The sequence below is a fragment of the Callorhinus ursinus genome, unplaced genomic scaffold (genome assembly GCF_003265705.2).
Source record: "Callorhinus ursinus isolate GAN/ISIS: 27379988/994484 unplaced genomic scaffold, GSC_fseal_2.0 scaffold53, whole genome shotgun sequence".
In the NCBI taxonomy this organism is placed as follows: domain Eukaryota; kingdom Metazoa; phylum Chordata; class Mammalia; order Carnivora; family Otariidae; genus Callorhinus; species Callorhinus ursinus.
The window spans coordinates 1,618,179-1,644,976 of record NW_027397115.1 but is presented as its reverse complement, the minus strand read 5'-3'; the positions used below and the strand labels follow the sequence as shown (position 1 = coordinate 1,644,976).

Sequence of the window (26,798 nt, the reverse complement as noted above, 5' to 3'; positions counted from 1 at the left end):
CAGATCTGTCCAGGAGATACACGTTATAGGCACAGTTTTAGAAAAGGGAGGTCGTGTGGAAATCTAGCCTAGGCGTGGAAGAAACGACCTCTGCCAATTTCTCTTGACAGCAGAGTTACTTGTCTTGACTTCCAGTAATAGAAATCCAGGCAACTTGATTATCAGATTTGCAAGAAACATTAATGGAATTCTGGGGCATTTGTCCTGTTTTATGTGCAAATGAAAGTCTAAAAAATATTAGGAGGGTGTTACATTTTTCAGGAGCCTCCGCTTTTTCAATCTAAGAGAATGATAAGAGAGACCTGGCGTGATGAAGTTGCATTAGACATAATGAAGAAAGTGAATAAATAAAACCAAGAATTCCCATATTTCTCGGTTTGTCCTTCAGGATGCTCTGAGTATATAGGAAAATGATTTACTTTCCAAATCTAGAAGGACTTCCAGTAGCATAGATCAACTTTAATTTGATGGTCTGCACCATCAGAAATAACTAATATCTGTGTTCTTTCCTTTTAGAGTATAATCAATTACAGATGCTAGAATATTTTTGTCTTCAAAACAAAAGGATTCAGAAGTTTAATAAAAAGAAAAATTTTAAACCTTCCATCTTTCCTTATCACATTGAACATCTTAGAGAGTGAGAGGAGGATGTGCCCTCCATCGGTACTGCGATTAAAACCATGGAGTCTGAACAAATTTAAGGAAAAAAGATTTAATTTATTGTTAGCTCGTTTTCGAATCTGTATGGTGCCCAGTACCTCATCAAAATGCTTCGTAAATGAAGCAAACCAAATTCTGGATAGCTTCCCATGAACAGGAATTCAAGTGCCCAGAATTCAGCTAATAAATGGGAAACCCTGAGATAGTCATGATTTTTTGAAAAAGCCTTCTTCAATCGGTATTTGTAAACTGTAGATTCTTGATGTTCTCCTTAATCACGCCACAGAAACAAAATGTGCTGGTTTTGATGCCACTTCTTTATTCGGGAATGTGTCCTCGTTTCTGGAAGCAGATTGTGTTGAATGCGGTACTGTGAAGGAAATCATCTTTAATACAGCATACTGCACGGAGGGCCGGTAGTCTTTACTCAGAACTGAAATTGCTCGGGCGGCTCCCGGGACAGCGTAAGTCGGACTGTGGAGAACGGAGCCCGCACCTGCTGGCCCACAGCGAGTCCAGAGCCGGCTCGGGCGCGTCGTTCAGCACACAGCAGCGCCTGGCTTCGTCTCGGGGCCTCAGTCTCACATCATTTGTCCTTTATCAGTTTTGTCATCAAATCTGTGCTTGGATAGTGAGTTTTACCCCCTGAAAGACGTTGAAAGCAAGGCCGAAGTGTGCATACCTCTGCTGACTTCGCATATGAGGTTATCACGGAGTTTATGGAACTTTTTCTGAATATGGGTCATGCACGTGATGTCGGAGTGACCGGTCGATTCAGCGCGGGTGGAGGGAATTGTGGGCAGCTGGCTAGTCAGGGCAACTGATCGGTGGCTCTATTTTTAAACCATTTGTTGTCTTGTGTAGACAGGGCTGTATTGGCCTGGAAAAGATTTTTCTTTTTTTACTCTCATCCAGCTCAGTCTTTGCATCATTTCACCTTATGAGTCATTCACATAATTGTCAATCATGCCTCTGACCTTCTTAAGAATTGATGTCTCACCTTCTCTGTGATTGAAACAGACTCCTTGCCGTATTTCTCTTCTTCTCATTTTGCGGTGGGCTCTCCCTTAAAGACGCACAGCACCCTCCACCTCCTCAGGGCATGCAACATTCCTTCCCATGCCGCCTGCCACGGTGGCCGCCACCGGGTCCGGCGAGCGCCAAGTGCCGTGGGGAGACGCAAAGGCTAAGTTTAGGTGAGGAGCTCCTGTCTTTCCAGAGAGGGAGCGGGCGGCACTAGCCGACGGGGGCAACGTGACTGAGGGACAAAAGGGGCTTTCGAGTCGGTGACGAGATGGTTGAAGTGTCAGAACATTTCTTCGTCTGTAACAGAGCACCTGTTAAAGTATGTAAAGATACACGTCTAAAGTCTTGAAGAGAAACAGCTGCGGAGATGAGCCTAGACCTTTAAAAATAAATAAATAAAAGCAAAGCTGTCATACCAGCAACTCTTGTTTCTCCTAGGAATGTCATACCTTTCAAGACCCGATGCAAGGAGTAAGATATTTGTGCCTTTTTATAATAGCACCTATTATGGGGAAGGAAAAGAAAAACAAAACCATTAAGTTGCTTACAGGTTAGGCTGCTTTGTAGCGCTGTAAACAGCCCAAATTTGTAGCCATGGCTTCACTGCATGACGCATCGCTTGATCACCTGTGATGGAATGTTGTAATGGGGATGGCCAAGCTCGTGTGGGTGTCGAAGACTTTATTTTTGCAGTCTTTACCTTGGGCTGGACCTAAGTCTACATGTAAACCATATGATGTATGATGTCTGTACTGTTTGTAGATGCTGACGAAAGAAAACTAGATCTTTTGATTTTTTTGTTACAAGACTTTTCTTTTTATACTTAGGCTGGTAGTAGGTAGTTTCAGACGGTGGTGGATTTGGCATACTTTTAAACTCTATCGTTTTAGCTTAACTATTCTACGATGAACTTTATAGAGTATAACATGCTAAATCACCACAAAATTTGTTGTATTGTCAGAAGGGTGTAAACATTTTGTTAATAAAATGCTATGTTTACAAATACATGTATTTGCCTTTCAGATGGTTTGGTTTCTCTCTGTGGTTCGTCACATGCTTTTCTCAGCCAAATATTCTGAAGTAACTTTAACGCTATTTTTGGGAAAACTGAAATGCCCGAACGTTGACAGCTACCGTGTATGGTGAGCAGCAAGGTGTTTTTGTCTCTGCTCCGGCCTCCCGGCTTCCTGCGTCTCCCTCTCCGAGTCCTTCCTTAGTTAAGGTGCGGGAGGGGGCTGGAGGCAGGCCCCGGGGGCCCTGCAGTGAGCATCCGCCAAGTGAGGACCTGCGTCCTGCCCTCTCCCCTGATGGTCGGGGTCTCATCCAAGGTGCTGGCGTTTCCATTCCAGTGTTGACTCAAACCCTGGAATCCCCCAGGGCCACTCACCGCCTACAGGAGCACAGCTCCACATGCCTGTTTTCTCTTTGATGTCCCCCTTTACATAGAAGCACCGTGTCTGTACGCCGTGACTGTCCCGACAGAGGGCAGACGGGACTAGAGATGGACAGACCTGGGGTGGAGTCCCAGCTAGCCCCTTTCTAGGCTGCGTGGCCCTGAGGAAAGCTCCTAACTTCTCTGAGTTCCATTCCCTTTGTCTGCAAAATGGGGAGGTGATACTTGGGGAAGACACCTACGCATCTGGCATTCAGCACAGCATTCACAGAGAGGAAGCACTCGTGTCTAATTTTTTTTCGAGAGAGAAAGAGAGCAGTGGGGGTGGGGGAAGAGATGCTCAGGCAGACTCCACGCTCAGCATGGAGCCCGACATGGGGCTCGAGCTCAACCCCGAGATCATGACCTGGCCAAATTAAGAGTCAGATGCTTAAGCGACAGAGCCACCCAGGCGCCCCTCACCTATAATTTGCTTTTACAAGCCATCTCCCTGATAATCTTTATCTGATTCAGTCTAAAAAACTATTTGTCATTAGTTTATTGTTTTTTACGTTTCTTCTGAAGTATAACATGTACAGAAAATGCTGTAAATACGGTGTACACCTCATTAAATTTTCAAAAAGGAGACATACCCTTGTAGCCACTCCTCAGATCACAAAAAGACATCATCCACAACCCAGAGGCCCACCCAGTGCCTCCTTCCAGTCACTATCTTGCTTTCTAACATCACAGGTCAGTTTTGCCTGGGTTTGAACTTGACATACACACCCTGCACCGGATTCCACTACATGTCATGTTGAATGCAAGAAGCCAGCTCTGTGATAAGATAGAGCAGGAAAGGCCCTATCCAAAGTGGAAAGGTGAACCAAAAACTGGGGAAGATGTTTGCTACGTATATAAAAGAATGGATTACTATTCTTTAGTCTACTAACAGTGTCCACAAAACAAAAAGGACAACCCGCAAAAAGGGAAATGACCCGCATTTTAAAGACACACACACACACACACCAGGTTCCGTACAAGAATTCCTAAGTCGACAAGAATAGCCCCGCAGCCTTGTGTATAACTGCTGGAGAAAGAACATAAAAGAAGCAAACTGTCACGTACAGATTAGTGGAGACTTGCCCAATATATAGTTGAATGACAAAACATGAGTATGTATGTGGAATCTGACTCTGTTTCTATAAAACAAGTTACGCCCATGCACGTAACTTTATGTGCGTGCTTCTAAAATCCAGAAATCTGTGCTCCAGGCTGTTGGAGTCATTGCCTCCGAGGAGAAAGGCTTGGATGACAAATGCCAGCTTTCATTCGCTTTGTGCTTTATATAAACTTGCATCCTATTTTACACTATTTTCCTGTGTGTATGTGTGGGTTTTTCCTTATTAGAAACAAACGGGCCCCTGCTGGCGCAGTCGGTAGAGCCTGCGGCTCTTGATCTCAGCGTCGCGAGTTCAAAGCCCATGCTGGGGGGAGAGTTTACTTAATAAACAACGAAGACAACAAAATTAAAAATAAAAATTCAGGAATTCCTGCACCCTAATCCCCTCTCAGACCCTTAATGGAAACTGGCTGAATAGATAAATGGAAGTGACAGTCATCTTTGTTTTCCTTTTTAGAATACACCTTCCCTTACAACCCTCGTGCACTGCTGGGGGGATTGCAGCCTCTCTGGAACACAGTGTGGAGGGTCCTCAAAGAGTTAAAAATAGAGCTACCCTACGATCCAGCAATGGCACTACTCAGTATTTACCCCAAACACAAAAATAACTAGTTCGAAGAGATACGTGTACCCTTTTATACACAATGGAACATTAGCCACAAAAAGAATGAAGTCTTGCCATTTGCAACAACACGGAGCTAGAGGGCATAATGCTAGGTGAAATAAGTCAGAGAAAGATAAATACCATATGATTTTACTCCTATGTGGCATTTAAGAAACAAAACAAATGAGCAAAGGCGGGGGGGGGGGAAGAGAGGCAAACCAAGAAACAGACTCTTAACTACAGAGAACACACGGTTCCCAGAGGGGGGTGGGTGGGGGGCGGGGGAATAGGTGAAGGGGGTGAAGGAGCGCACTTGTGATGAGCACTGGGTGATGGATGGAATTCCTGAATCTCTATACACCTGAAATTAACGCTGTGGGTTAACTAACTGGAATTTAAATAAGAACTTCAGAAAAAAAAAACAAACACACACCTCCCCTTCAATGTGGTCAGTAAAAACCTTAGAGCCACATTTGGAGCAAGTGGGTAGAACTTTACAGAACAAATTTTTTTATTTTGCTACTTGATGTAAATCTTTTCAAGCTGCCCTAAATCCTCTTAAGAAAGAGGGGATATAAATAAATATATGTTAAGAAGAAGAATATTAGTCTATAGCCTGTCAAAATAGTACTGTTGGGGAAGCCAGTCTCATTTATGGATGCCAAGAAAAAGAGAATGACTCTATGCCAAAAAGGAAGAAACAAATTAGCACGCACCCGAAACAAACAGGGATGTTTTAAATGCATACACAAAACAAATTTGCTTTATTTTTCCACAAGCAACTGGCTGCCTGCCTTAGAGCATGTAAGAACCAAATCATGGACCGGGGTTTCTAAGCAACCTTAACGTTTATTGCAGACTTTTTTTTTTTTTTTCCATTGAAAGTTAAAAACTAGATTGCCTTTAAGATGGTAAATTATAAAATAAAATGCAAAGCCTTTTAATATTTTCAGTTGTTTGACTTATGTTAATACCAGCCACAAACATGATTCTCTACTGAAAAACGTCAGTGTTGTTTGGGAAGTCAGGCATCTCAGCTTTCTAGAATTTACCCCCCCCCCCAGGAGAATCAAATGATCACTTCCCTTTATACCCTCTGCAAGGGACCGCTGCTGACACTTACAAGAGAGAGGAAAGGAAAAAAGATTTGACAGCTAACACCTCGTCAGAATGAATCACCTTGTTAATTATGATTTTAACCTGACCTCTGCTCACTTCGATTTTTTATCTTGAGCACATCCTTTCAGCAACTTCCGGGAAACAATGTAAGCCTGCAGAGATCACCCTTTTAAAGCTGACATAAGCACAAATACCACTGTTAAAGGAGTGGGAAACAAGACAAGAGGACCAGAATTCTCTTCATTAGTACTCAGTGGAGAATGTTACCCTCAGGTCTCTGTTAAAATAAAATATATGGAAAACATAATGAGGCTATTATGTCTCCATTCTATTAGAGACAGGGCATTTTTAAGAAGAAAATTGTAGGGCTGTGAACATAAATAGGAGGTTAATGCACAGTCTTGGGGCACAGAAGTCACGCCCGTGGTATACTATCATCAACGTTCCCATTTCAGTCTGTGGCTCCAGCAATGGGGTCGAGTGTCTTCTCTGCATATAAATGAGAACACATCATAGTTTGAGCAGATACTACAGCAGTGACGTGGGGGTTCTTTATCAACGGATTCAGACCTGCTGTCTGAATCAGTCAGTTATCACCATCTGGTCCTCCAAATCATAAAATATCCCACCGCGCATGTTCTGCTTGAATTTATTTCTCTAGTTCCTATTTCCAGCATGATAGCCTTAAGTTAAAGAAGTAGGATCCCTGTGGGTTTTCTTGCCCTGTTCTTAAATTACTTCTCCCAAAACAAATCTTCTGAATGTAAGAGGAGTTGGGAACATGGGTGGCCAAGTGGCAGTTTTAATAAATGGCCTGTTAACCTTGCGGGTGCTGAAGTTTTGAAGCCTCTTAGAGTCTGTGTAAGGAGATGATCATTGAGTAGATCAGATTACCTCCCTCCCCCACCAAAACAAAACAAAACAAAACAAAACAAAGAACAGCCACCTTGAACAGAAGAAAAAGAATCTCACCAGCTCTTTGGCATGAGTTAGATTAAATGATGTGCAGATTTCCGTGATCCAGAAATCTTGAGAAATTTCAAGAAGAAGAATAAAATTGCATTTACTTGGAAAATGGGCTCCGAGATGAATGACTCAGGGCTCATATGTCAAAGAGAGCTCCAAGGCCAGCCAGAAGACACTTAGTATTTTGCTGACTCAGGCACTGTGCTGAAGCTTTGGCTGCCTCGCCTCCTCTGTGAGTCGGAGTGTGATTTTATTTGTGAGATGATAAGGATGCATCTTCACGTGGTGACTGTGAATAGCTAATGATGGCAAACAGTCAAGCTGCAGAAGCCAATATTACTGATCGCATCAATAATAAACATATAAGTTTCATTACTAGCCCTAGCATCCAACTGTCAGTTACCAAACCACACATTCAGTGCCTGCTTTTTTTTTCCACCATGAATCCATCAGCGACTTCTTTATTGTTTCTCTAATACAGCCTAAAACATAGAAAAATTCATCTTTACTTTTCATAATGCTGTAGTTTTAAAAAATACACCCACACATGCCCATGAGTACACACACAGATGCAAAATGAAGAAAATACAAGTGACTTCAATTGCAAAGTAAAATGAGAAAAAGACAAAGGTTGGCTTGTGACCCCAGCTGCAGGAGAGCAACAAGGTTCCGAGGGGGTCTGAGTGGGAGGAATCTAGGCTGGGAGCCGGGAGCAAAGAGAAGATGGAAAGGCGCCCAGCAGCTGAAGAGGCGGAGCATCTGTAACTAGTGCCATGGGTACCACAGCTGACACTTGTCACCCCCTCCCCTCCCAGGGACCCGCTTCCAGAGGCTGACCCAGCATCGTTCAGTATCCAAATTAAAGGTTAAAACGCTAGCCACTGGAAAGCCCTACATCACAGCACAGAGGAATACATAAGTGAAAAATCGGGACTGCTATCATACACCATGCATTATCACAGCACAAATACATGAGGACCCCTGTAGGGAATTCATCTGCTGAGTGACACCTCTCCCATTGGGGGGGGGGGGTGGCTAACAGAAGGTCTTTACTATGGCGGTCCCTTTTCTAATTGCTACAGTTAAGAATCGGTTACTGTTACTTAGTAACATTTACAGACTGGGGGAGAGGGGAGTATCTTCACAGAGTTACAAATGGATGATGAAGAACCAGTTTTGGAGGGGTTTTATTTTAAGTCATCTCCATGCCCAACTTGGTGCTGAAACTCACAAACCCCGAAATTGAGAGTCTCTTGCTCCACCCACTGAGCCAGCCAGGGGACCCAAAGAATGTGTTTGTAATGCCTTGTTTCCTGGATGGGGGGGTGCAGGGGGCGGCAGATTTTCATATGTGATGAGCTCATTTCCTCACAAAGTACAAAAAGACATACAAAACCTGCCCTGCAATGTCCTCAATCCCTGGGAACGGAGCAGCTCCCCAGCTCACACGCCCCACAAGCCTCCCAGGTGTCACAGGGACCTGGGGAGCTCTTTGAAATGCGCCCCGTGTTAATAGAGAGTATCTTAGTGAGGGTTGACCGTGTGCTAGCCTAGAACCTCACTTGTATTCGTTTGCTGGATCCCCCCAAACCTAGGAGGCAGAAACCATCTTTATTCCCTGCCTTCCAGACAGGGGACAGACACAGGTGGCCGCAAGGAGCAAGCAGCCCCTGGCACCCACAGCCGGGCTTGGTGCTCCGCCTCAGGCCCGACACAGTCCCGCAGCACATCACACGAGGCCACCCGTGACCACCATGGGTCAAGACAAGAAACAAGACCCGTCCGTGATCATTCTGAGCCCCAACAGAAGCAAGACCATTGTCCAAGCGCCCTAAGTCAGCCAAACATGCCCTCTCCCAGCGAATCTGAGTGACGGTTCTGGCTGTGGCTTTACCAGTTGGCTGTAGGCCGGCTCTGGTCTGCCAGGCCCGGGCACCCACCCGATGGTAGGACCACCCCGTCCTGGCCGCAGCCAACCCGGGGCAAAGCCCCACTTCTTCCAACCCCTCCCCTCGCCATCACCTCCCCCAGGTGCAGGGCTGCTTCCCTCTTCCCTCCTTCAGTGGCAGGTGTGTCCCTGTGGCCTTTGGCTGGAGGACGTTGCCTATGGCTTAGTAACTTCTAGTAAACCACAGAGTTGCTGGCGCTGGGTGGGAACCAAGCTGCAGGGCTCTGGCACCTGGGAGGAGCAGGCCTTTCCCAGTGGGAAGTGACGGGCCTTCCTCAAGGATCGGGATTCCATGGGAACCCCTCCGTTGCTTTACACACCGGGATGCCCAGTTTTGTTTTTCCTCCGCAAAGAAATGCAAAGTTGTAACAGTCCCTCGAGAATCCATAGCCCTAAGCATCCTGGGGAGTGGACACAGGAAAATGGAACCAGAGGAGCAAAACTTTAAACCCCTCCACCTCCCTCCGCCCCTCTTCCTCCTTGTCCCTACCCCATTCCAGCCTCTATCCCTCCTTCTCTCCCCCTCCCTCTCCCTCCCTCCCTCCCCCTCCCTCCTCTCTCCCTCTCCCCCTCCATTCCTCTCTCTGCCTCTCTCCATCCCTCCCTCCTTCTCACTCTTTCCGCACCTCCCTTTCTCCCTCTCTTCCTACCCCCGCTCTCTCTCTGCCCTCTCTAGCCCTCCATCCCCCCTTCCTGGGTTCCTCAGCTCCCAGCCCCTGACCGGCTCTGCTCCACCTCTGGGCTGGGGTCCCCTCCCTCTCGGACGCTGCCGGCCAGGCTGCCGTACAGTTTCTGCTCTCGGCGGCCCCCGGAGGTGGCCCGCGGGTCCGCAGGACGTGGGGGTGGGGGCGCTCGGCGCTGCAGTCACAGAGCAAGCTACGTTCTTACTCAGATCAATGCACGCAGCAGAGCTTTCTCATGATGCCTTCCCTGTTGCCTGTAGTAGGTAGAGAAAGATAAATGTCTGTACCTATACCTACAGATATTTTTTTTTACACGCTTTTGTCATTTATCTAGGGGGGCTTGGGAGAGACAAACAGAGCTGATGGGAAGAAGTGGAACACTCCCAGCGCTGGTCACTCTCTGGAGGGCCACTGGAGACTCTGTCTTCTTTTGCTTTGTCTCCTGGCTGGACAGAGCAGGAGGGGTCCCCAGCACTCAGCCCCTGTGTTCCTCCATGAACGAAGGCCACACAGTGGGCAATCACTAGGGCTTGGGGAAAAAAGAGAGGTATGCAAATTTTCCATACACACGAACAGACAACACACATGGATACACTTCCTGTTCCCCCAACCCCCAGCACACTGGAAATAATCTGTGGGGACCCTATAAACCCTTCCCACAATAAGACCATGCTCACTCCCTGCCTCATCAAACATTTATCATGTAGCTCTTCTGCCTCACTCTGCCTTGGGGAAACAATGAGGTAAATATGCCTTCCTTACCCCTAAGGAGCATGGAATCTAATTATCTTCTAGAGATCCTTTGGGGATCTGCTTAATAAATCAATACAAATGATTTGTAATTAGAATATCAATTATTTGTATGCAAATGTGGCCTTCTGGGTGCTTAGGGACAAGTCCTAAGGACTGAAAAGACTCTCTTCCCCCGCCCCACCTCCAATTCTTAATTACATTATTTCGTTCATTCATCAAACATTTATTGAGCACCTTTTACGTGCCAGGCATGGAGACGGGGACCAAGAATCCATCCCCAGTTGCTCCGAGTCTGGATTGAAGGACCAAGGGAGTTCTGGGCAACGGGAGAGCTTGCTTCTTGGGGGGGGGGGGAGAGGGGGAAAGCAATGGTCTTCCTCTGCCCCCAAATCTGCCAGCACCCACCTTGTTCACTGAGACCCTCAACTGAGCAGACAGATGCTCCAGCCCGAGGCTGGAGGGGCCCCCTCCTGGGGCAAAGGTCAGGCTCCATCACTGCCCCACCCCTCTGCAGATATGTGGGGTGGCTCCCCAGCCCCCACCCAGGCCAGTGCTGAGCTGCCAAGTCTGTCCGGATTTCAACAAATCCTGTGCACAAGCCAGCCCTGACATGTCAACGGCCCACGGACCCCAGACCGTCATTCATTCATTCCATTCATTTCTTCACCGGTTCCTCTATTGATTGCTGTGCTTCAAGCCCCTGCCAAGCTTTAGAGGTAGGGCGTCCAATCAGGGATGCATCCTGTAGGAAGTTGGCTTCCTAGTGGGAGACAGACAGCAGAAGCGCTGGGAGGGGAAAGTGTGGCTGACATAGAAGCTGGGTTTGGAGAGCCCCGTCGGGGAAACCCCCTCCAGAACAGCTTTCTAGGACCAGCATCCAGGACAGCCCACACCCACCCTCCATCACCTTTTCCCACTCCATCCCTACGCCAGCCGGTTTTTCTTCAGAGGACTCCCTTCCCAAGGTCCATTTTCGCTTGAATACGTCTGTCTCCTGCGTCCCTCCGTCTGAGAGCAGGCTCTGCATGTCCCCAGCACCTGGCAGGATGCCCAACACGTAGCAGGTATGTAGGAGGTCGTGTGATGACAGTGACAATGTACAGGCTGCCACAGGAAGTCCAGCGCTGGCCAGTCCACACCGCCTCCTCAGAAGTCCGCTCCCACCTCCACGAAGGCCCTCTCCCGAGCTCCTGGGGTCTAATGAGCTGGCACTGCCCCTCTGCGCCACCTGCCCTAGGCGGTAAGTCCAAGACCAGAGCGCGGGCAGACTCCATGTCTGGTGAGACCTTTCTTGCTGGTTCACAGCCTGCCATTCTCCTGGGCTCTGGGGCTTCTCTCTAAGGACACTAGTCCTGTTGATGAGGGCTTCACCCTCATGATCGAAGCTCCTCCTACACGCCCCACTTCCCAACACCATCCCATGGGGGATGAGGTTTCCACATAGGAATTGGTGGGGGGGTCGGATACAAACCTTCAGTCTATAGTCTATAGCACTTACACTGCTTGAATTCTCAGGGTTTTCTGTATTTGTTGTTTGGTATCTTTCATCCTTCTGGAAAATTCTCAGACAACATGAAACATTGCTTTTTATTGTTGTAAGCTACACATAACACACAATTTACAAATTAACACTTTACCTATGTTAAGTGTGCCATTCATTGAGAGTGAATACATCCACACTGTTGGGCAACCATCACCACCATCCATCTGCAGAACGCTTCCTCTTGTAAAACTGGAACTCCACACCCAGTAAACAAGAGCTCCCCATTCACTTCACTAGCCTTGTGATACCTTTGTCTTCTCTTCTGGCTTTTACGGGTTTTCACTACCTGATTAACCATTTCCTTATTCTAAATGATCTTTGTCAAAATAACTGTTGTGGGGTGCCTGGATGGCTCAGTCGGTGAAGCATCTGCCTTCAGCTCAGGTCATGATCCTGGAGTCCTGGGATTGAGCCCCTCATTGGGCTCCCTGCTCGGCAGGGAGTCGGCTTCTCCCTCTCCCTCTGCCCCTCCCCCTGTTAATGCTCTCTCTGTCTCTCTCTCAAATAAATAAAGAAAATCTTAAAAAAAAAAAAAAAACTGTTGTAATTTCTGCTTTCCTGGCTGGACCTTGACTGACACCCCTTGGTACTGAAAGTGGTCCCAGGACACAGACCCTTGAAGATAGTATTCTGGGACTGATGCAGCCACATCCTCGTGCCTGACAGCAGTGTCAGCTGGACGGGATCCCAGCAGGGCTGGGCTGGAGTGTGCTCATGCCAGCTGGTGACTGGTTCAACTCTGTTCAGTGACATCCCGTAAGTAGCTTAAAATCAGTCATGGCGGGAGCGTTTGCACCACAGAAATCTGACACAACTACAAATCAGAGTTATTCTTTTCTCCAGAGGGCTAGTTTAGCATAGCAAAGGTTACAAGGAGTCCACCAGTAACACACGGTGGCGTCACTACTTATTACATCATCATCCACATTGGATTGTGCCACAGTGCCCACAGAAGAAGGGCCTCAAAGAGCTGAGTGGATGCTATGCTTTTGTAGCTGTGAGGACAGAAGACTGTGGGGTGGGGTGGCTGCATCTGAGTTCACTGGAGCTCTTGCAGAAAGAAAGTGACAAGCTCTTTAAACACGAAGCTTAACGCACAGTCAGAAAACCAGGGAGATTCTATAGAGCCCGAAAATAATCTTTTATTTCTAGTAGCTATAGTTTTTTGCCCTTGCTGGAAATCATACCCCAAATTTAATTAGGCAGGTGGCAGAATTACAACCTAAATGGACTTCATAGATTTTCCAAAATCTCAAGCAGTATATTGGGATGTCTACTTTGTCTGGCTGAGCCATGACCAGAGAGCACAAATGTACATTCACTGGCAGCCGTGGCCAGGGACAGACATGGCGGAGCTCGGCTGGGTGACAGAGGTGTGGGAAGGAGGGATGTGGATGGTTCTCAGGATGGGAACAGTGTGAAGATACTTGTGTCCCATGTGGATGCCCACCCAAGTGCATCTACGGAAGCAGTGACTCTCCAGTAATCAAGTGGGCCAGGTGACACATTTTGCAGATGACAGTCCTTTTTCCCAGTGGTGCCACTGCTCCCTCACTGGGTTTATTTATGAAGTGGCCATGATGGCAGATGTGAAGTTCTACCTGGGCCCAAGAACATGGACTTCCCTCATCAAGCAGACCTGGCCACTTGTCACTCCTGGGTGCCCCAGGTGACAACAGTGGAGACCAGCCCTCACACCTCAGAGGGCACCATTTCCTGGGGAGGGGTGGAGGCTAAAACCAACGTTAGAAACCTGCCAATGTGACCACTAAGATATGTAAAAAAAACAAAACAGGACTTACAGACTCAAAAAAAATCCTGAAATGAAAAATACCTGGAACAGGTTTATCAGCAGCCTAAAGGAAAATTAGTGAGTGAAGGGGAGGTCTGAAGAAATATCTGTGATGTGGGACATAAAAATGAGAGATTAAGCTATGACAGAGAAGTAAAGAGATATGGAGAATTATATGTTTTACAGACTTCTCTTTCTCTCTCTCTTTACCACAGTCCACAGTAATAAATGCGTTTTATTTGTGACTCACTACATAGATATATGTATAAGTATGTTAATAAATACAACTGCAAACAAAAGTTTCCTGAAATAATACAACACACTCTGATATTTGCTATTTATTTTCTTTCTCAGTGCTGGTAACAACCTACTAAATTGATTTTATAAGTCACTCTTGGGAAACAACCTACAGTTTGAATAACACTGGTTGAATAAACTACTAGTCAGACTTCCAGAAGAAAGAGCGAGAGAATGGGGCTGAGGCAATATTTAAAAGAGATGTTGTCACACATGCTCCAATATGGATGAACCTGGAGGACGTTATGTTAAGTGAAATTCGCCCAATACAAAAGGACAAATACGGTATGATTCCACTCCTGTGAGGTTTCTAGAGTAGTCAAATTCACAAAGACAGAAAGTAGAGTAACCCCTGGTTACTAGAGGTCATGGGAAGGTGGAATGGGGAGCTCTTGTTTACTGGGTGTGGAGTTCCAGTTTTACAAGAGGAAGCGTTCTGCAGATGGATGGTGGTGATGGTTGCCCAACAGTGTGGATGTATTCAATATCACTGAAAGGCACACTTAACATAGGTAAGCTAGTAAATTATGTGTTAGGTGTATCTTACAACAGTAAAATCCAATGTTTCATGTTGTCTGAGAATTTTCCAGAAGGATGAAAGATACCAAACAACAAATACAGAAAACCCTGAGAATTCAAGCGATGTAAGTGCTATAGACTATAAACTGAAGGTTTGTATCCGACCCCCCCCCAATTCCTATGTGGAAACCTCATCCCCCATGGGATGGTGTTGGGAAGTGGGGCGTGCAGGAGGAGCTTCGATCATGAGGGTGAAGCCCTCATCAACAGGACTAGTGTCCTTAGAGAGAAGCCCCAGAGCCCAGGAGAATGTCAGACTGTGAACCAGTAAGTAGGGTCTCACCAAACATCGAGTCTGCCAGCACTTTGGTCTTGGACTTCCTGGCCTCCAGAACCGTGAGAAATAACTGCTGCTATTTAAGCTATCCATTCCATGGCATTCTGTTATAGCAGCCTGAATAGTCTAAGACAATAAATAAAAAGACACATCATGGTAAAACTGCAGAACACCAGAAAAGGTGGAAAAACAGACCATCTTTGAGGGATGATGAGGAGATTATCATCTGAAATCTCAACAGTAACAATGGCAGCTGGAAACCTTAGTACACCAACCAAAATATCTTTCAAGAACAAGGGCAAAATAAAGTCATTTTCAGATTAACAAAAACAGAGTTTGGCCCAATAAACCCTCAGTGAAATAGAATTTAAAGAATGTACTTCAGGCACAAGGAACGTGATCCTGGTTGTTAAGTTCTGAGATGCAAGAAGAAAAGATGGGCAAAGAAATTGGTAACTGTGGACGCCTGGGTGGCTCAGTCATTAAGCGTCTGCCTTTGGCTCAGGTCCTGGGATCGAGCCCCGCATCGGGCTCCCTGCTCCACGGGGAGCCTGCTTCTTCCTCTCCCACTCCCCCTGCTTGTGTTCCCTCTCTCGCTGTATCTCTCTCTGTCAAATAAATAAATAAAATCTTAAAAAAAAAAAGAAAGAAATTGGTAACTGTGTGGTTGAGTCTAAACTAACATCAACCATATAAAACAATTTAGTAATGACCTATGGGATGAAAAGGAAAAGATTAAACCTGAAATACACCACAATTAAGGCATATGATTTGGGGGATGGGTGGTTAGAGTTAAAGTGTCCCAAATTCCTTGTATTTTAATGAAGCATGGTAAAGACATTTTTAAAAATTGGACTTTCATAAGTACCCACGTCACAACTTCTAGGGTAATTATGAAAACAGCAGAGATAGTGTATAAGAGGAAGAAAAGAGAATGAGAAAAAAGAAAATCAGCCCTAAGGAAGAAAGGAGAGGAAAAAGAAAAAAAAAAAAAAACCGGCACGGCAAATAGAAAGCACAAAATAATCTGGTAGAAATAAATCCAGATGTATTAGTAAATATAATAAGTGTAAATGGACCAAATGCTCTAGTTAAAAGACAAAGATTATCTTTAAAAAACTTATTATGAAAAATTTCAAGTATACAGAAAAGTAGAAAGAATAGTAGAAAGAACACCCAGATGCCCACCACAGTAGGGTCAACATTTACTATTTGCTGTTTGTTTTCTCTACATATATATATGTATAGGAGACGATTAAGAACATGCATATTTTTTAAAAGATTTATTTATTTATTTGAGAGAATGACAGAAAAAAGGGAGAGAGAGAGCTCACGAACACACTCAGGGTGGGGAGGGGCTGGGAGAGTCTTAAACAGACTCTGCCTGAGCGGGGTTGGATCTCATGACCCTGAAATCACCACCTGAGCTGAAATCAAGAGTCGGTCACTTAACCGGCTGAGCCACCCAGACGCCCCTTAAGAATACATATTTTATGTAGTAAACATTACATAATGACATATAGCAATAATGATGTATTGTTCACTTTGGAGGCTAAGCAGATTTAGGTTCCCAGCAATTTTTAATAACATAATTTATTTGTGTGGTTATTTTTTCAGAGGCTGGCTCTCCAGCTGTTTCTAGTTAGAGGGTAGGAACCAGGTCAATTTCTCCGATCATTTTATTTGTAAATGTTTGTTGCATGTATTAGTAAAGGATGCAGTACAGTGCTTGTTACATAGTAAACATTTACTAGAGAGTAGCTTTCATTCATTGGATGGTGCTGTTATTGAAAGCGTTCAGCAGAGTGGCACAAAAGCAGCAAGCAGTAATTGGTAGCTTGCTATATATTTATTGCTTACCATACGTCACAGTGCCTAGCACATACCACTCACTTATAAACATGCTTATGATAAGAATAAATAGTACTTTCATTATTATTCAGTCTCTACCAGTGCCTGGCACTACATAAGCAAGGGTAAAGTGGAAGCTTCTTCTTTTTATTATTGTTGACTAAAGCACTTTACACAATGGTTGGTCCCCATGGTCCCTGAGTAAGTAACCTTTGAGATGACTGTCCTCACTTCTGAGCATCCCGGACGGCCCCGCCTCCAGACCTGCACGACGCCCCGCCCCCTGCTACCCGGTAGCCCCGCCCTGCGGCCGCGCCACGCCTGCGCACAGCGCCGGGAGGGGCTCCGCGCGCGCAGCTTCCCGCCGCCCGAGCGCGCGCAGGACCCAGCCGGCCGGCCCGCTGCGTGCGTGCGTGCGTGCGTCGCTGCGTGCGTGCGTGCGTGCCGTGCGCTCGCCGGGCACCGCGGCCTCGCCCTCGCCCTCCGCCCCTGCGCCTGCACCGCGTAGGCCGCGCCCCCCCCCCCGCGCGCACCCCGTAGACGACCCCCGCCCGCGTCCCGGCCGGCCCCCCCTTTCCAGATTTAAAGGGGGCGCAGCATTAACGCCTCCCGCCTCAGGTGACCTCTCAGGGGGGTCTCCCCGGCAGAGGTGTCTCGCCGCTGAGGAACATCATGGCGAAGGTGGAGCAGGTCCTGAGCCTCGAGCCGCAGCACGAGCTCAAATTCCGAGGTAAGCCGGAGGCCCGCCATGTTCGGCCGCGGGCCCGGCCCTGCCGCCCCGCGCCCCCTTCCGCGCTCGCAGGCACCGGCGGCGCGGCGGTGACGTGGGTGCCCGCCCGGCCCGCGGTCACCGCCCCGCCCCGCCCGACGGCGCGCCCGCCCCGCGCCCGGAGTCCGTCGGGCCGCCGGGCGTCCCGGGCCCGCGCCTCGCCCCGAGCCTCCCCGCGCGCGCCCGGCCCTCGAGGCGCTGGGCGCGGTCCCCGTCCAGCCTGGCGAGTGGGGGGGGGGGGGGAGCCGGTGGCCGAGCGCGCGCCGCCCTGCGCGGGGCCGCCCTTCCCCGGGGCTGCCTCCTCCGGGCGGCCCGCGGCGGACACCTGCGGTCGTCCCCAGGCACACCTCTGTTCCGCGCCGGCAGGGCGCTCACTACCTCGAAGGACCGTTTTACGCACTTGTTTACTGCGTTTCTGCACGAGAAGGGAAACTCCATGAGGGCAGGACCTGGCCGTTTGTCTGCCGAGCACACTTTAGGAGCCTGATAAACATCTGTTGGATAAATGAATGGAAGCGCCCCCGCAGTTGTGATGGGACAGGGCTCTGCTTGTCTTCTGCCGGCCTCCTGGTGCCCGTGGCCCCCTTCTGTGAGGCTGGGGGCGTGCGGGGGGGCCGAGGGCCTTTCCCGCCCAGAGCAGCCTGGACCTGGAGCCGGGGAAACCCAGTGCGCCCTGTGCGCTGGTGGCAAGCCAGGGCCCTGTGTAAAATGCGGCTTTAGACTTTTTATGTTTTTTTTTCTCCTCTGCTTTCCCCACTGAAGTACAAGTGTCATGGGGCAGTGGGGACCACGTAGACGTTCCCAGTCCTTTTAGAACGTGTTGAGTAGTCGTGTACTAGGTATGTGCTTGGCACTGGAGAGGCGAAGAATGAACAAGAGACAAATCCCCTGGCATCATAGAGCTTACCTTCTCATGGGGAAGGTGGGGGGGAGCAAATCAGCAAACGAGAATATTTCAGGTAGTCGTAAGTTCAGTGAAGGAAATACAGCAGGTGATAGGATCAGAGTATACTTTAGGTCAGATGGCCAGGTCACCGGGGACCGCCAGCGCTTGGCCCTCAGTAGGTGCTCAGTAGATATCTGCGGAATGAATGCTGGTCGCAGGCACCCAGTTTATATGTACTGGCAGGAGGTAGTATAGAGGAACTTACCCAAAGTTCCGCAGTTGGCACGTGGACATTTGAACTCAGACTTCAGGGCTCACACTCTTTAACAGTTATGCTGTCTGATCCCTGGGGAATACTCCAGAACTGTGGCTGCCACTTTGCCTCCCAAAATAACAATCTGAAATGCCTCCACGTGGTATAAAGAACCAAAGGTTTTCCACTTAAAATGAAAATAAAACAAAAACAAGAAACCCCACAAACCTAACCTGGATTGTAGTTCTCTGACAGTACTTTGTCTTTGGTGATGTTCTCATGGCCTTCTCCTGGAGCCGCCAGCCTGGGAAAGGAATCCAAGTAGCGAAAGTGAAGGTGGAGGGCGATGGTTTGCGCTCGAATTGTCGGAAGTTCTCTACCCCAGAAGCACGGTTGAGCTACTCCTGAGTACTGGCACATTCATTCATTTAGTTCACAAACATCTACTGAGTGTCTGCTCCACATGTCATATACGAGGGAAGACGAATGACATTCTCCTTCAACACCCTACCCCAGAATTTAAGTCTAGGGAAGGGGGCTGATGACAGAATCATCCAGGACGGTGCAATGATAGAAGGTAATCAGAGTGCTCTGAGAGCAGTAAGGAGGTCAGCTCCTGAAAAAGATGTCATTTGAGCTGAGTTTAAAGGTCAAATGGAAGCAGACTAAAAGAAGAAATGGGTGGGGAGCATGTCAGCCAGAGGAAATCCCACGTATAGAGGCAAAAAGACTGAGATGATTGGGCCCCTTTGGGATGCCACTAGGAGTTCAGAATGAGAGCAGCAAAGAACATTTGTTGGGGTTGCAAGGCAAGGTAGGAGATGAGGCTAGCTAGCAGGTAGGAGTAAGATCAAGGCCTTCTGCGCACAGACACAACCAATATCCAAGTTCAGATTGTGTTGCTTTTCCTTAGCTAGTCCTTCCTCGGTTGATACCCATCCCCCCACCTGCCTCCCAGTACATACACACTCCTCTAATGTTATGTTATGGAAAGAGGTCCTGATTTGAGAAAATTAAAGTTTTTGTAGCACTTCTTTCATGTAAAGATGTTTGACCTTGGGCTGACTGCTTCACTCTTCAAAGTCAGGTCATTCTTCAGTCCATGGGGATGGAACCCTTGCCTCCTCTAGAAAGTTTTGTTGTTGCTTAGGAGTGATACTCTGGCTGTTCAGCAGCTTTGTAAACACACAATATTATGCAGATATTGGAGGTTGTATTTAGACAACTGGTTTCATCATTTCAGCTTCTTTACCTGAAAGGTAAAGCAGAGAACAGTGATCTTCGTGGCCCTGGGTTGGCCAAAGTAATGACGGCCAAAGTCACTGGATATTTTTACTAGGGAAGTGGTCCAAGAGAAGTCATGGTGTCAAATTGTTGAAGGCTGTTGGCTCATGACTTCAGAAGAGGCCTCTGTAGGCATGTGTAAACTGGTTTATGAGATTGGTTTATTTGTCTTAAACTGAGCACTAAGACAAATTAGAATAGAGGCTCAGTACTGTGGTTTGCTGTATAGAGTTCATTTCAGGATGAGAACTGCCACATTTAACTGATTTCTTCCAAGTTACTCGGGTGATGACTCTGACTTCAGGTGGTTCACTTAGATGAATCAAACCTGCAAGCTAACTTAATAAGAAGGCAATAATTAAAATGCCTAAAACACGACTTATCATCCAAAGGAAAATTAATTATCTTTTAAAGGAAAAAAAGAAACATCTTTTAAATGCAGCTTAAGATGATACGGGATTATATATGTTGGATTCTTTTTCATCTTGGGCATTTTTTGTGATTATGTTGAAGTTAAAGATGTCACTGAGGAAAAGAGAACGCAGACTTACGTGACTTTGTTCAGACTGCCAGAAAGTGCCGGGCTGCATTGTGTTAAGAATCAGAAAAGAAGCATGACACTGTGACGTTTGCCCTGGTGAAACAGTACTAGCTCTTCCTGGGGCGGGGTGGGTAACGTTTCTGAAAGAGTTAAAGTTCTTTGGAAACCTGTGAAAACTGTGCTTTCTGTTGTTACTCTTTCTCTTGATCTGAGGTCTTCCAAGGCCTAACTCTTCCTTTCCTTTGCATTTCCTGACCCTGAGGCCCCACTTGTTGCCCAGCTCAAAGACAGCTTTCTGAGTGAGTCACTTTGAGGGCATTTTGTGTCTTTTCTTTCTCCTCTCTGTCCACTCCTATCAGATTCCATCTGTGGTAAATAGTATGTCTTGTGTTTTTTTTGGTTATTGTCCAAGACTCTTAATCGTTCTTCACATCCTAGCACCCCCTCCCGCCCATGAAGCAGTCACATGAGAGTGGGCTGTTAACTGCCCTCATGAGCTGATTAGTTGAGGTTTAAACCCACTGTGGACCTTTGCTTTATTCTGAGACGAACCCAGTGGCCTTCAGGACATCTCGCTGTTGGTCAGTAGGGATGACACCGATAGATTGGTGTGGTTGATGACCACTGTGGGGAGAAAATAGGAACCCGGGTGCTGTAGATAGAGGATAGGTTAGTGACACTGTCTTTTCTGCGAGGAGAGCATGCTTAGAATCATTAGTTCACGCCCTTAAGTTAATGTGTAATTTAATATTGTTTAGGAAGCTAAAAAATATAAAACCCTGTAGATATAGTCCGTTAGATGCAGTAATTATCTTTCAGATGCTGAGTACAGCATTAATTCTTTAGCTTTAGTATAGCACTGATTTCCTTAACATTTCATGATCACATAGAACAGACTGTGTTTTACAGCACAACAAAATGTCAGCAGTGTGCTTAAGATTCTTTATGGTAGTGGTTTAAATCCATCCTGAATAGATTATCTTCATTTATTTAATTATTAACCAGCTTGCTCATCAAAAGCAAGTGGCATTAAACTTACTAAGCTTTAATCAAACTTAAATCTTCTTAGATTGTACTATTTACTTCTGAGTTTATGTTCCTGGGAGAAAAATGTGAATCAGAAGTTAACTTTCTTTTATTCACTTACTTACTTCTCTTCTTCATGGTTAACTCCTTGGGGAGACTTTTTGGGGAGTCTCCTTGGGGAGAAATGGATCCACGTGGCCATGTGCTTATATCTGGAAGGTGGTGACAGCTCCTTGCCGAGTATGGTTGTGACATGTACCGTAGTTCTCTTCATGATTGCTTGGTAGCTTTGCATCTGTGTATGGCTTTATTAAAATAATTACTCTGAATGGATGCTCATCAAAGAGGTGAACTCTTAAATATTATTAACACTGTCCTTTATTTATTGAAATTATATAGCATTCTTTTTTCCAGTTCTGAGGACAAAATACTGAGAACTTTGACCTGCAGTACCAACCATTTGGTAGTTGAAAATTAGGGGAGGAGTCAAGGGAGTAAACTGTTCTGGTTATCACTTAAGTATTACGCTTAGGCTCAAATTTTAAAACCTGAAGCTTGAATTTTTACATAAGGAATTACCTCCAAGATTGCTTTATCCATCCCCCATTTGTATTTGAAAAATTTGCCATCTGAAGGATGACCATGATTTGGAACAAATGAGCACAGCTTTCAGCAAGATGACAAGAAAGACCAACACAAAGAGCGCTGAGTTCCATTAGTCAAGGCAAGGTTGCCATAGAGTGTCTTTAATAAAATAAAATAAAAGCCTTCTGCACAGTTATTTTGCAGCAGGGATTGTGTTAAAAACAAAGTTACATTATGGTTTCCAGGCCTGCTTCCTCGTTTTCTGTCATTTTCAGCCCCTTTCAGGCTGTCATCAGCATAGCACATCTAGGATTGCTTTGGCCCTTGCTCAGTGGATATGTGCCTTCTTTGAAGTTTTTACCTGAGGGACCTGGGCTGCTGGCTTTATAAAAACAAGAGTTGTTTAAAGAGCTTTGTTTATGGAAACAAAGTTACTGAACTTGACAGACATTTTAAGATTATTTAAAAAAAAATCAACGTGGCAAAAAAGTATCTCTAGAATATCTCTTTTTCAAAATGCTAAATGTGTTAACAGAAGCCATTGATACCTAGATACAATGCCTTAATGTGCTTTAGCGTTTCGTTCTTTACATGGAAAAAAAAAATCATTGAGAAAATGGGGATAGTTCCATGGGAAACAATCTTTAAGTGCTTTCTTTTAATAACATTTTAGCATTAATTGCACAAAACTGTAAAGCTGTAGAAACACCTTCTTAGAGTTTTTCTTTATCATTTCAGAGGGTTATCATAGGTTTTGACTGGTAGGTTAGTATTTCTTTTCATCAGTGTCAGATAATGTCTTCAGTAGTCAGACTTTGGCTTGTGTGTGTGTGTACATGGCCACGTGGGCACCTCAAGTATGGCTAGTGGGTACACATTCCTACCGATAACTCATAATGTGTTTGAATTAGTATACACGGGCAATTCGGTAGGCTCCTACATTAGCCTATCTGGGAAGGGTGGTTAGGGAAATAAATATTTTGGGGGAGAGAATGAGAGACTGTTGTTTGTCTTTTGAATTGTTCTTTAAGGCAGTGGAGTGGACCCCTGGACCATTTACCTAGATTTGAATTGCTTGCGATGCGGTTCAGTTGCTTGGATTGTCTCTGCAGGCTGGAGGGTGCACAGAGAATGGAGTGGAATAGAAAGCTGAACCTAGGGAGCTAGGAGCAGAGGGCATATTTGTAAGGGACCAAGTGGTAGACTTCCCCTGCTTCCCCTCTGGATTGGGTCTGGAACTAAGAGCAGCAGCTGTGGTGGTATGCTGATGTTCGTTTGGAAAGAAAAGGTAGGGGAAGAACGAACACTTCTAGAAGATAAATGTTTAATTTCCAGAAGGTAGTCCACAAAGTGTAGGGACTGTTATAGATGCTTTATGTTTTTATCTTGCTTAACCTACGGCATAATCCTGTGAGGCCAGTTACTCAGTGGTTAGACAGCTGGCCCCTGAATGAGTCTATAGTGGTAAATGGGGGTGCAAGCATTTAACCTTGGTGTCTAGCACCAAAGCCCATTTCTTTCCAGTATATCACTGTCATCTCTTTAGAATGAACTTATAAAGGGGTTCATTCTTGGGGGAGGAATGCAGAGAATTTATAACCATTAAGGAAGTATTAGTAGCTGTCAGGATAATTGCTTAAGAACATGAATTAATTAAGAATTATTCTTTGTGGAATTTTTTAAAAAGATTTTATTTATTTATTTGAGAGAGAGAGTGCGTGTATGCATGAGCTGTGGGGAGGGGCAGAGGGAGAGGGAGAAGCAGACTCCCCACTGAGCAGGGAGCCCGATGCAGGGCTTGCTCCCAGGACCCCGAGATCATGACCTGAACTGAAGGCAGACGCTTAACCGACTGAACCTCTTCGTGGAATTTTTTTATGAGGGATTTTGTACCATACTCTTAAAAAAAGTTCATATTGATGACAAATGCTTTGGAAGCATTCTTTGGTTTACCTTGTGAATATTCACTTTTTATATCAGATTTTGGTGGTGTTTCATGATTATGTATATAGAAAACATTAGCTTTCAAGTAATTTGCCGGAGTTCTGTTACTGAGTCTTTGGATGGTGGCGTGACATGTGCGTGTGATAGGGATGTCACAGGTTTGCAGGTTTGTGAAGGGGGGATTAGAAAAGTTCGAAGGGTGTTTATGAAGATAGGAGTATCTAACATAAATGACCTTTACAGATGCCACCTTAAACTTTAAACTTTACAGGTAGGGCTGCAAAGCCTTTAGTCCTGAGTGTTCCTGATAGGTCCCTCCCTTCAGCAGGAAGCAAACAGGGTAAGTTAATATATAACTAGAGATTTGTCAAATGCTGAAAGAGACTAACTCAAGGTGTATAACAAAAAGTGCTCTTTTATTCTGTATGAGGTGTACTTTGGAGGTCCTCGTTTCCCCAAGTGATGACCTACAAGGATAGGAATCCGACTGGAGAGGGTTTAGAGACATGCATGGATATGATGATTGTGTGCATAACAGATGATCATCCAGGTGCCAATATTTGGGGTTTTTTCCTTTTCTGCAACTCATCCTTTGATGTTTTCTTCATGGACAGACAACCCCTTCTTTTCTGGTGGAATAAACATTACTGATTTGGGGTTGGTTCTATCACCACATAGTGAAAGCTTCCTATGGGCCAGGCATTGGGTTGGGGACTGGGGAGGAGTCCTGGCTCTTAAAGTACCCAGCTTCTAGGTGGTAGAGGGGGAGAGTAGACTATGGAGACAGGACACTTAAGCGTTGTTCCCAGTTGGGAGCCTAGAAAAAGCTGTGTTGTTGTTTGGGATTTCGATCTCATGGGAAGGAAGCACGTGAGATTTATGACTCAGTGGGCTTATACTGTGTGCTAGGCAGTTTTCTAAACCTGCTCGTTTATTTAATTCTAACAACAGGCTTAGGAAGTAGACACCGTTATCTTCAGGTTCATGAACCTGCATTAGAAATTGGAACCAAGGTCCAATTTCTGACTGCAAAGCCCATGTCCTTTATCACCATGTTGGCACTGTTTCTTCCCTTAAACCATGAGTGGGAGCATGGCTGACTAGGAAGGCCCTAGATTTTCTTATTTATTATGTTGTTAGGAAGATGAAAGAAGGACTGGAAACAGGACAGTGGGAATCGAGAAGAAGCGAAAGAGAAATGAGAGAAAAAGAAAGGAACGGTGCTTAACTGTAAACGTAATCCAGTAATGGCCTCCGTGGCCTCCGTGGCACTGCTGCCACAAAGTACAGAGTTGGTCTGGAACCTTAGAGTGACTAAGTTTACTGACTTCCAGCAGATCTTTCTACCACTTCTTTTTTTCCCTTAAGAACTTCTGTTCTAACTTGATTACTTCTGACTGTGTCATTAATTTATTAGTGTTGAAAATTATGTGCTAATGTTGTCACTGTACCTTCCCTTCTACCTACTGGAAGTCCTTTATTTTCTCAGTGCCTGAGACCCCAGATGATGTCACTTGACTGGGGACGAGTTTAGCCTTTAGCTTCACCATTCAGCATGTATATAGTACAGTAGAGGGAAGGGAAGGAAAGGAATGGTACCTATCTCAGAAGTCCTATTACCACCATCTCCAGTTTATTTTTTATTTTTTAAAGATGTATTCATTTAAGGGGGGGGAAGGGTGTGGGGTAGAGGGTGAGGGAGAGGGAGAGAAAGAGAATCTCAAACAGACTCCACATTAGCACAGAACCAGAAGGGCTCAGTCCCGCGATTCTGAGATCATGACCTGAGCCCAAACCAAGAGTCAGACCCTTAACTGACTGCCCCACCCAGGTGCCCCACCATTCCCGGTTTAGAAGTGAGAGAACGTAGGCCCAGGACTTGGTGAAAGGTGTAATTTGCACCAAAGTCTTTCAGCCTGCAAAGCATATGTGCCCTGTATTACAAAGGGAGACTTTGTGCCTGCCCTTGCTGTCACTTGGGGACACTCAGCGAGGATCACTGGCTTTGATTTCCTCTTCTGTTGGGGGAGGGCGCTTGAACTGAACATCTCTCTCTCTTTTTTTAATTATTAATTTGACTGAGAGAGGCACAGTGAGAGAGGGAGAAGCAGGCTCCCTGCAGAGCAGGGAGCCCAATGTGGGACTCATCCCAGGACCCTGGGATCATGACCTGAGCCGAAGGCAGATGCTTAATGACTGAGCCATCCGGGCGCCCTTGAACTGAACATCTCTTGGTGTTCCTTCCAGCTTGAGCCTTGAGAACGTGAGATAAAAGTTTATTTTAGCTGAAGAAGAAAGATGGAAAGCTCCTTGAGGGCAGAAACTGGGGCTTGTATTTCCCATAGTACCTACCAGTGTGCTTTGTACTAGCAGGCGCCTGAATATTTAATTAACAAACGCTCTTTTTCTCTTTAAAAGCTCACTATTCTGTTGACCTTTCCTGAGTATTCTTGGAGATATTCTCATCTAGTTTTTTCTGCATCTCCTCAAATTGTACAGATTGTATGTCATTTGCATATTTTGTTGATGCCTTACTCTCAGTGCTTCATTTTCTAACTGCTTTATTTTTTCTTCTAGAAAGCAAACTCCTTCAGATTCTGTTTCTTTAGTTTTTCCCAGTAGTGAAAAAAAACCCAGTAGGTACTTTTTGAGGACCACCCTCCCCCCTTTTTGGGAGCAGTTTTAGATTCACAGTAAAATTAACAGGAAGGTACAGAAATTTTGTATATGCCCTTTGTTCCCATGTGCATAGCCTCCCCAGTTGTCAGCGTCCCCCACCAGAGTGGCACATTGGTTACAACTGATGACCCTACACTGACCCATCATCATCACCCACAGTCCACTGTGTACATTAGGG

At 46.0% G+C, this 26,798-nt stretch overlaps 1 protein-coding gene across 1 annotated transcript in view; it reads left to right on the top strand.

The window, feature by feature from the left end:
* The first annotated feature begins 17,086 nt into the window (after window positions 1–17,086).
* VAPB (VAMP associated protein B and C) overlaps window positions 17,087–26,798 on the top strand; it is a 58,031-nt gene continuing 48,319 nt past the window's right edge. The window contains exon 1 of the mRNA XM_025853291.2: window positions 17,087–17,383. Within this exon, the coding sequence (XP_025709076.1) occupies window positions 17,326–17,383 (58 nt within the window). The 5' untranslated portion in view covers window positions 17,087–17,325. The remainder of the gene's footprint in view (window positions 17,384–26,798) is intronic.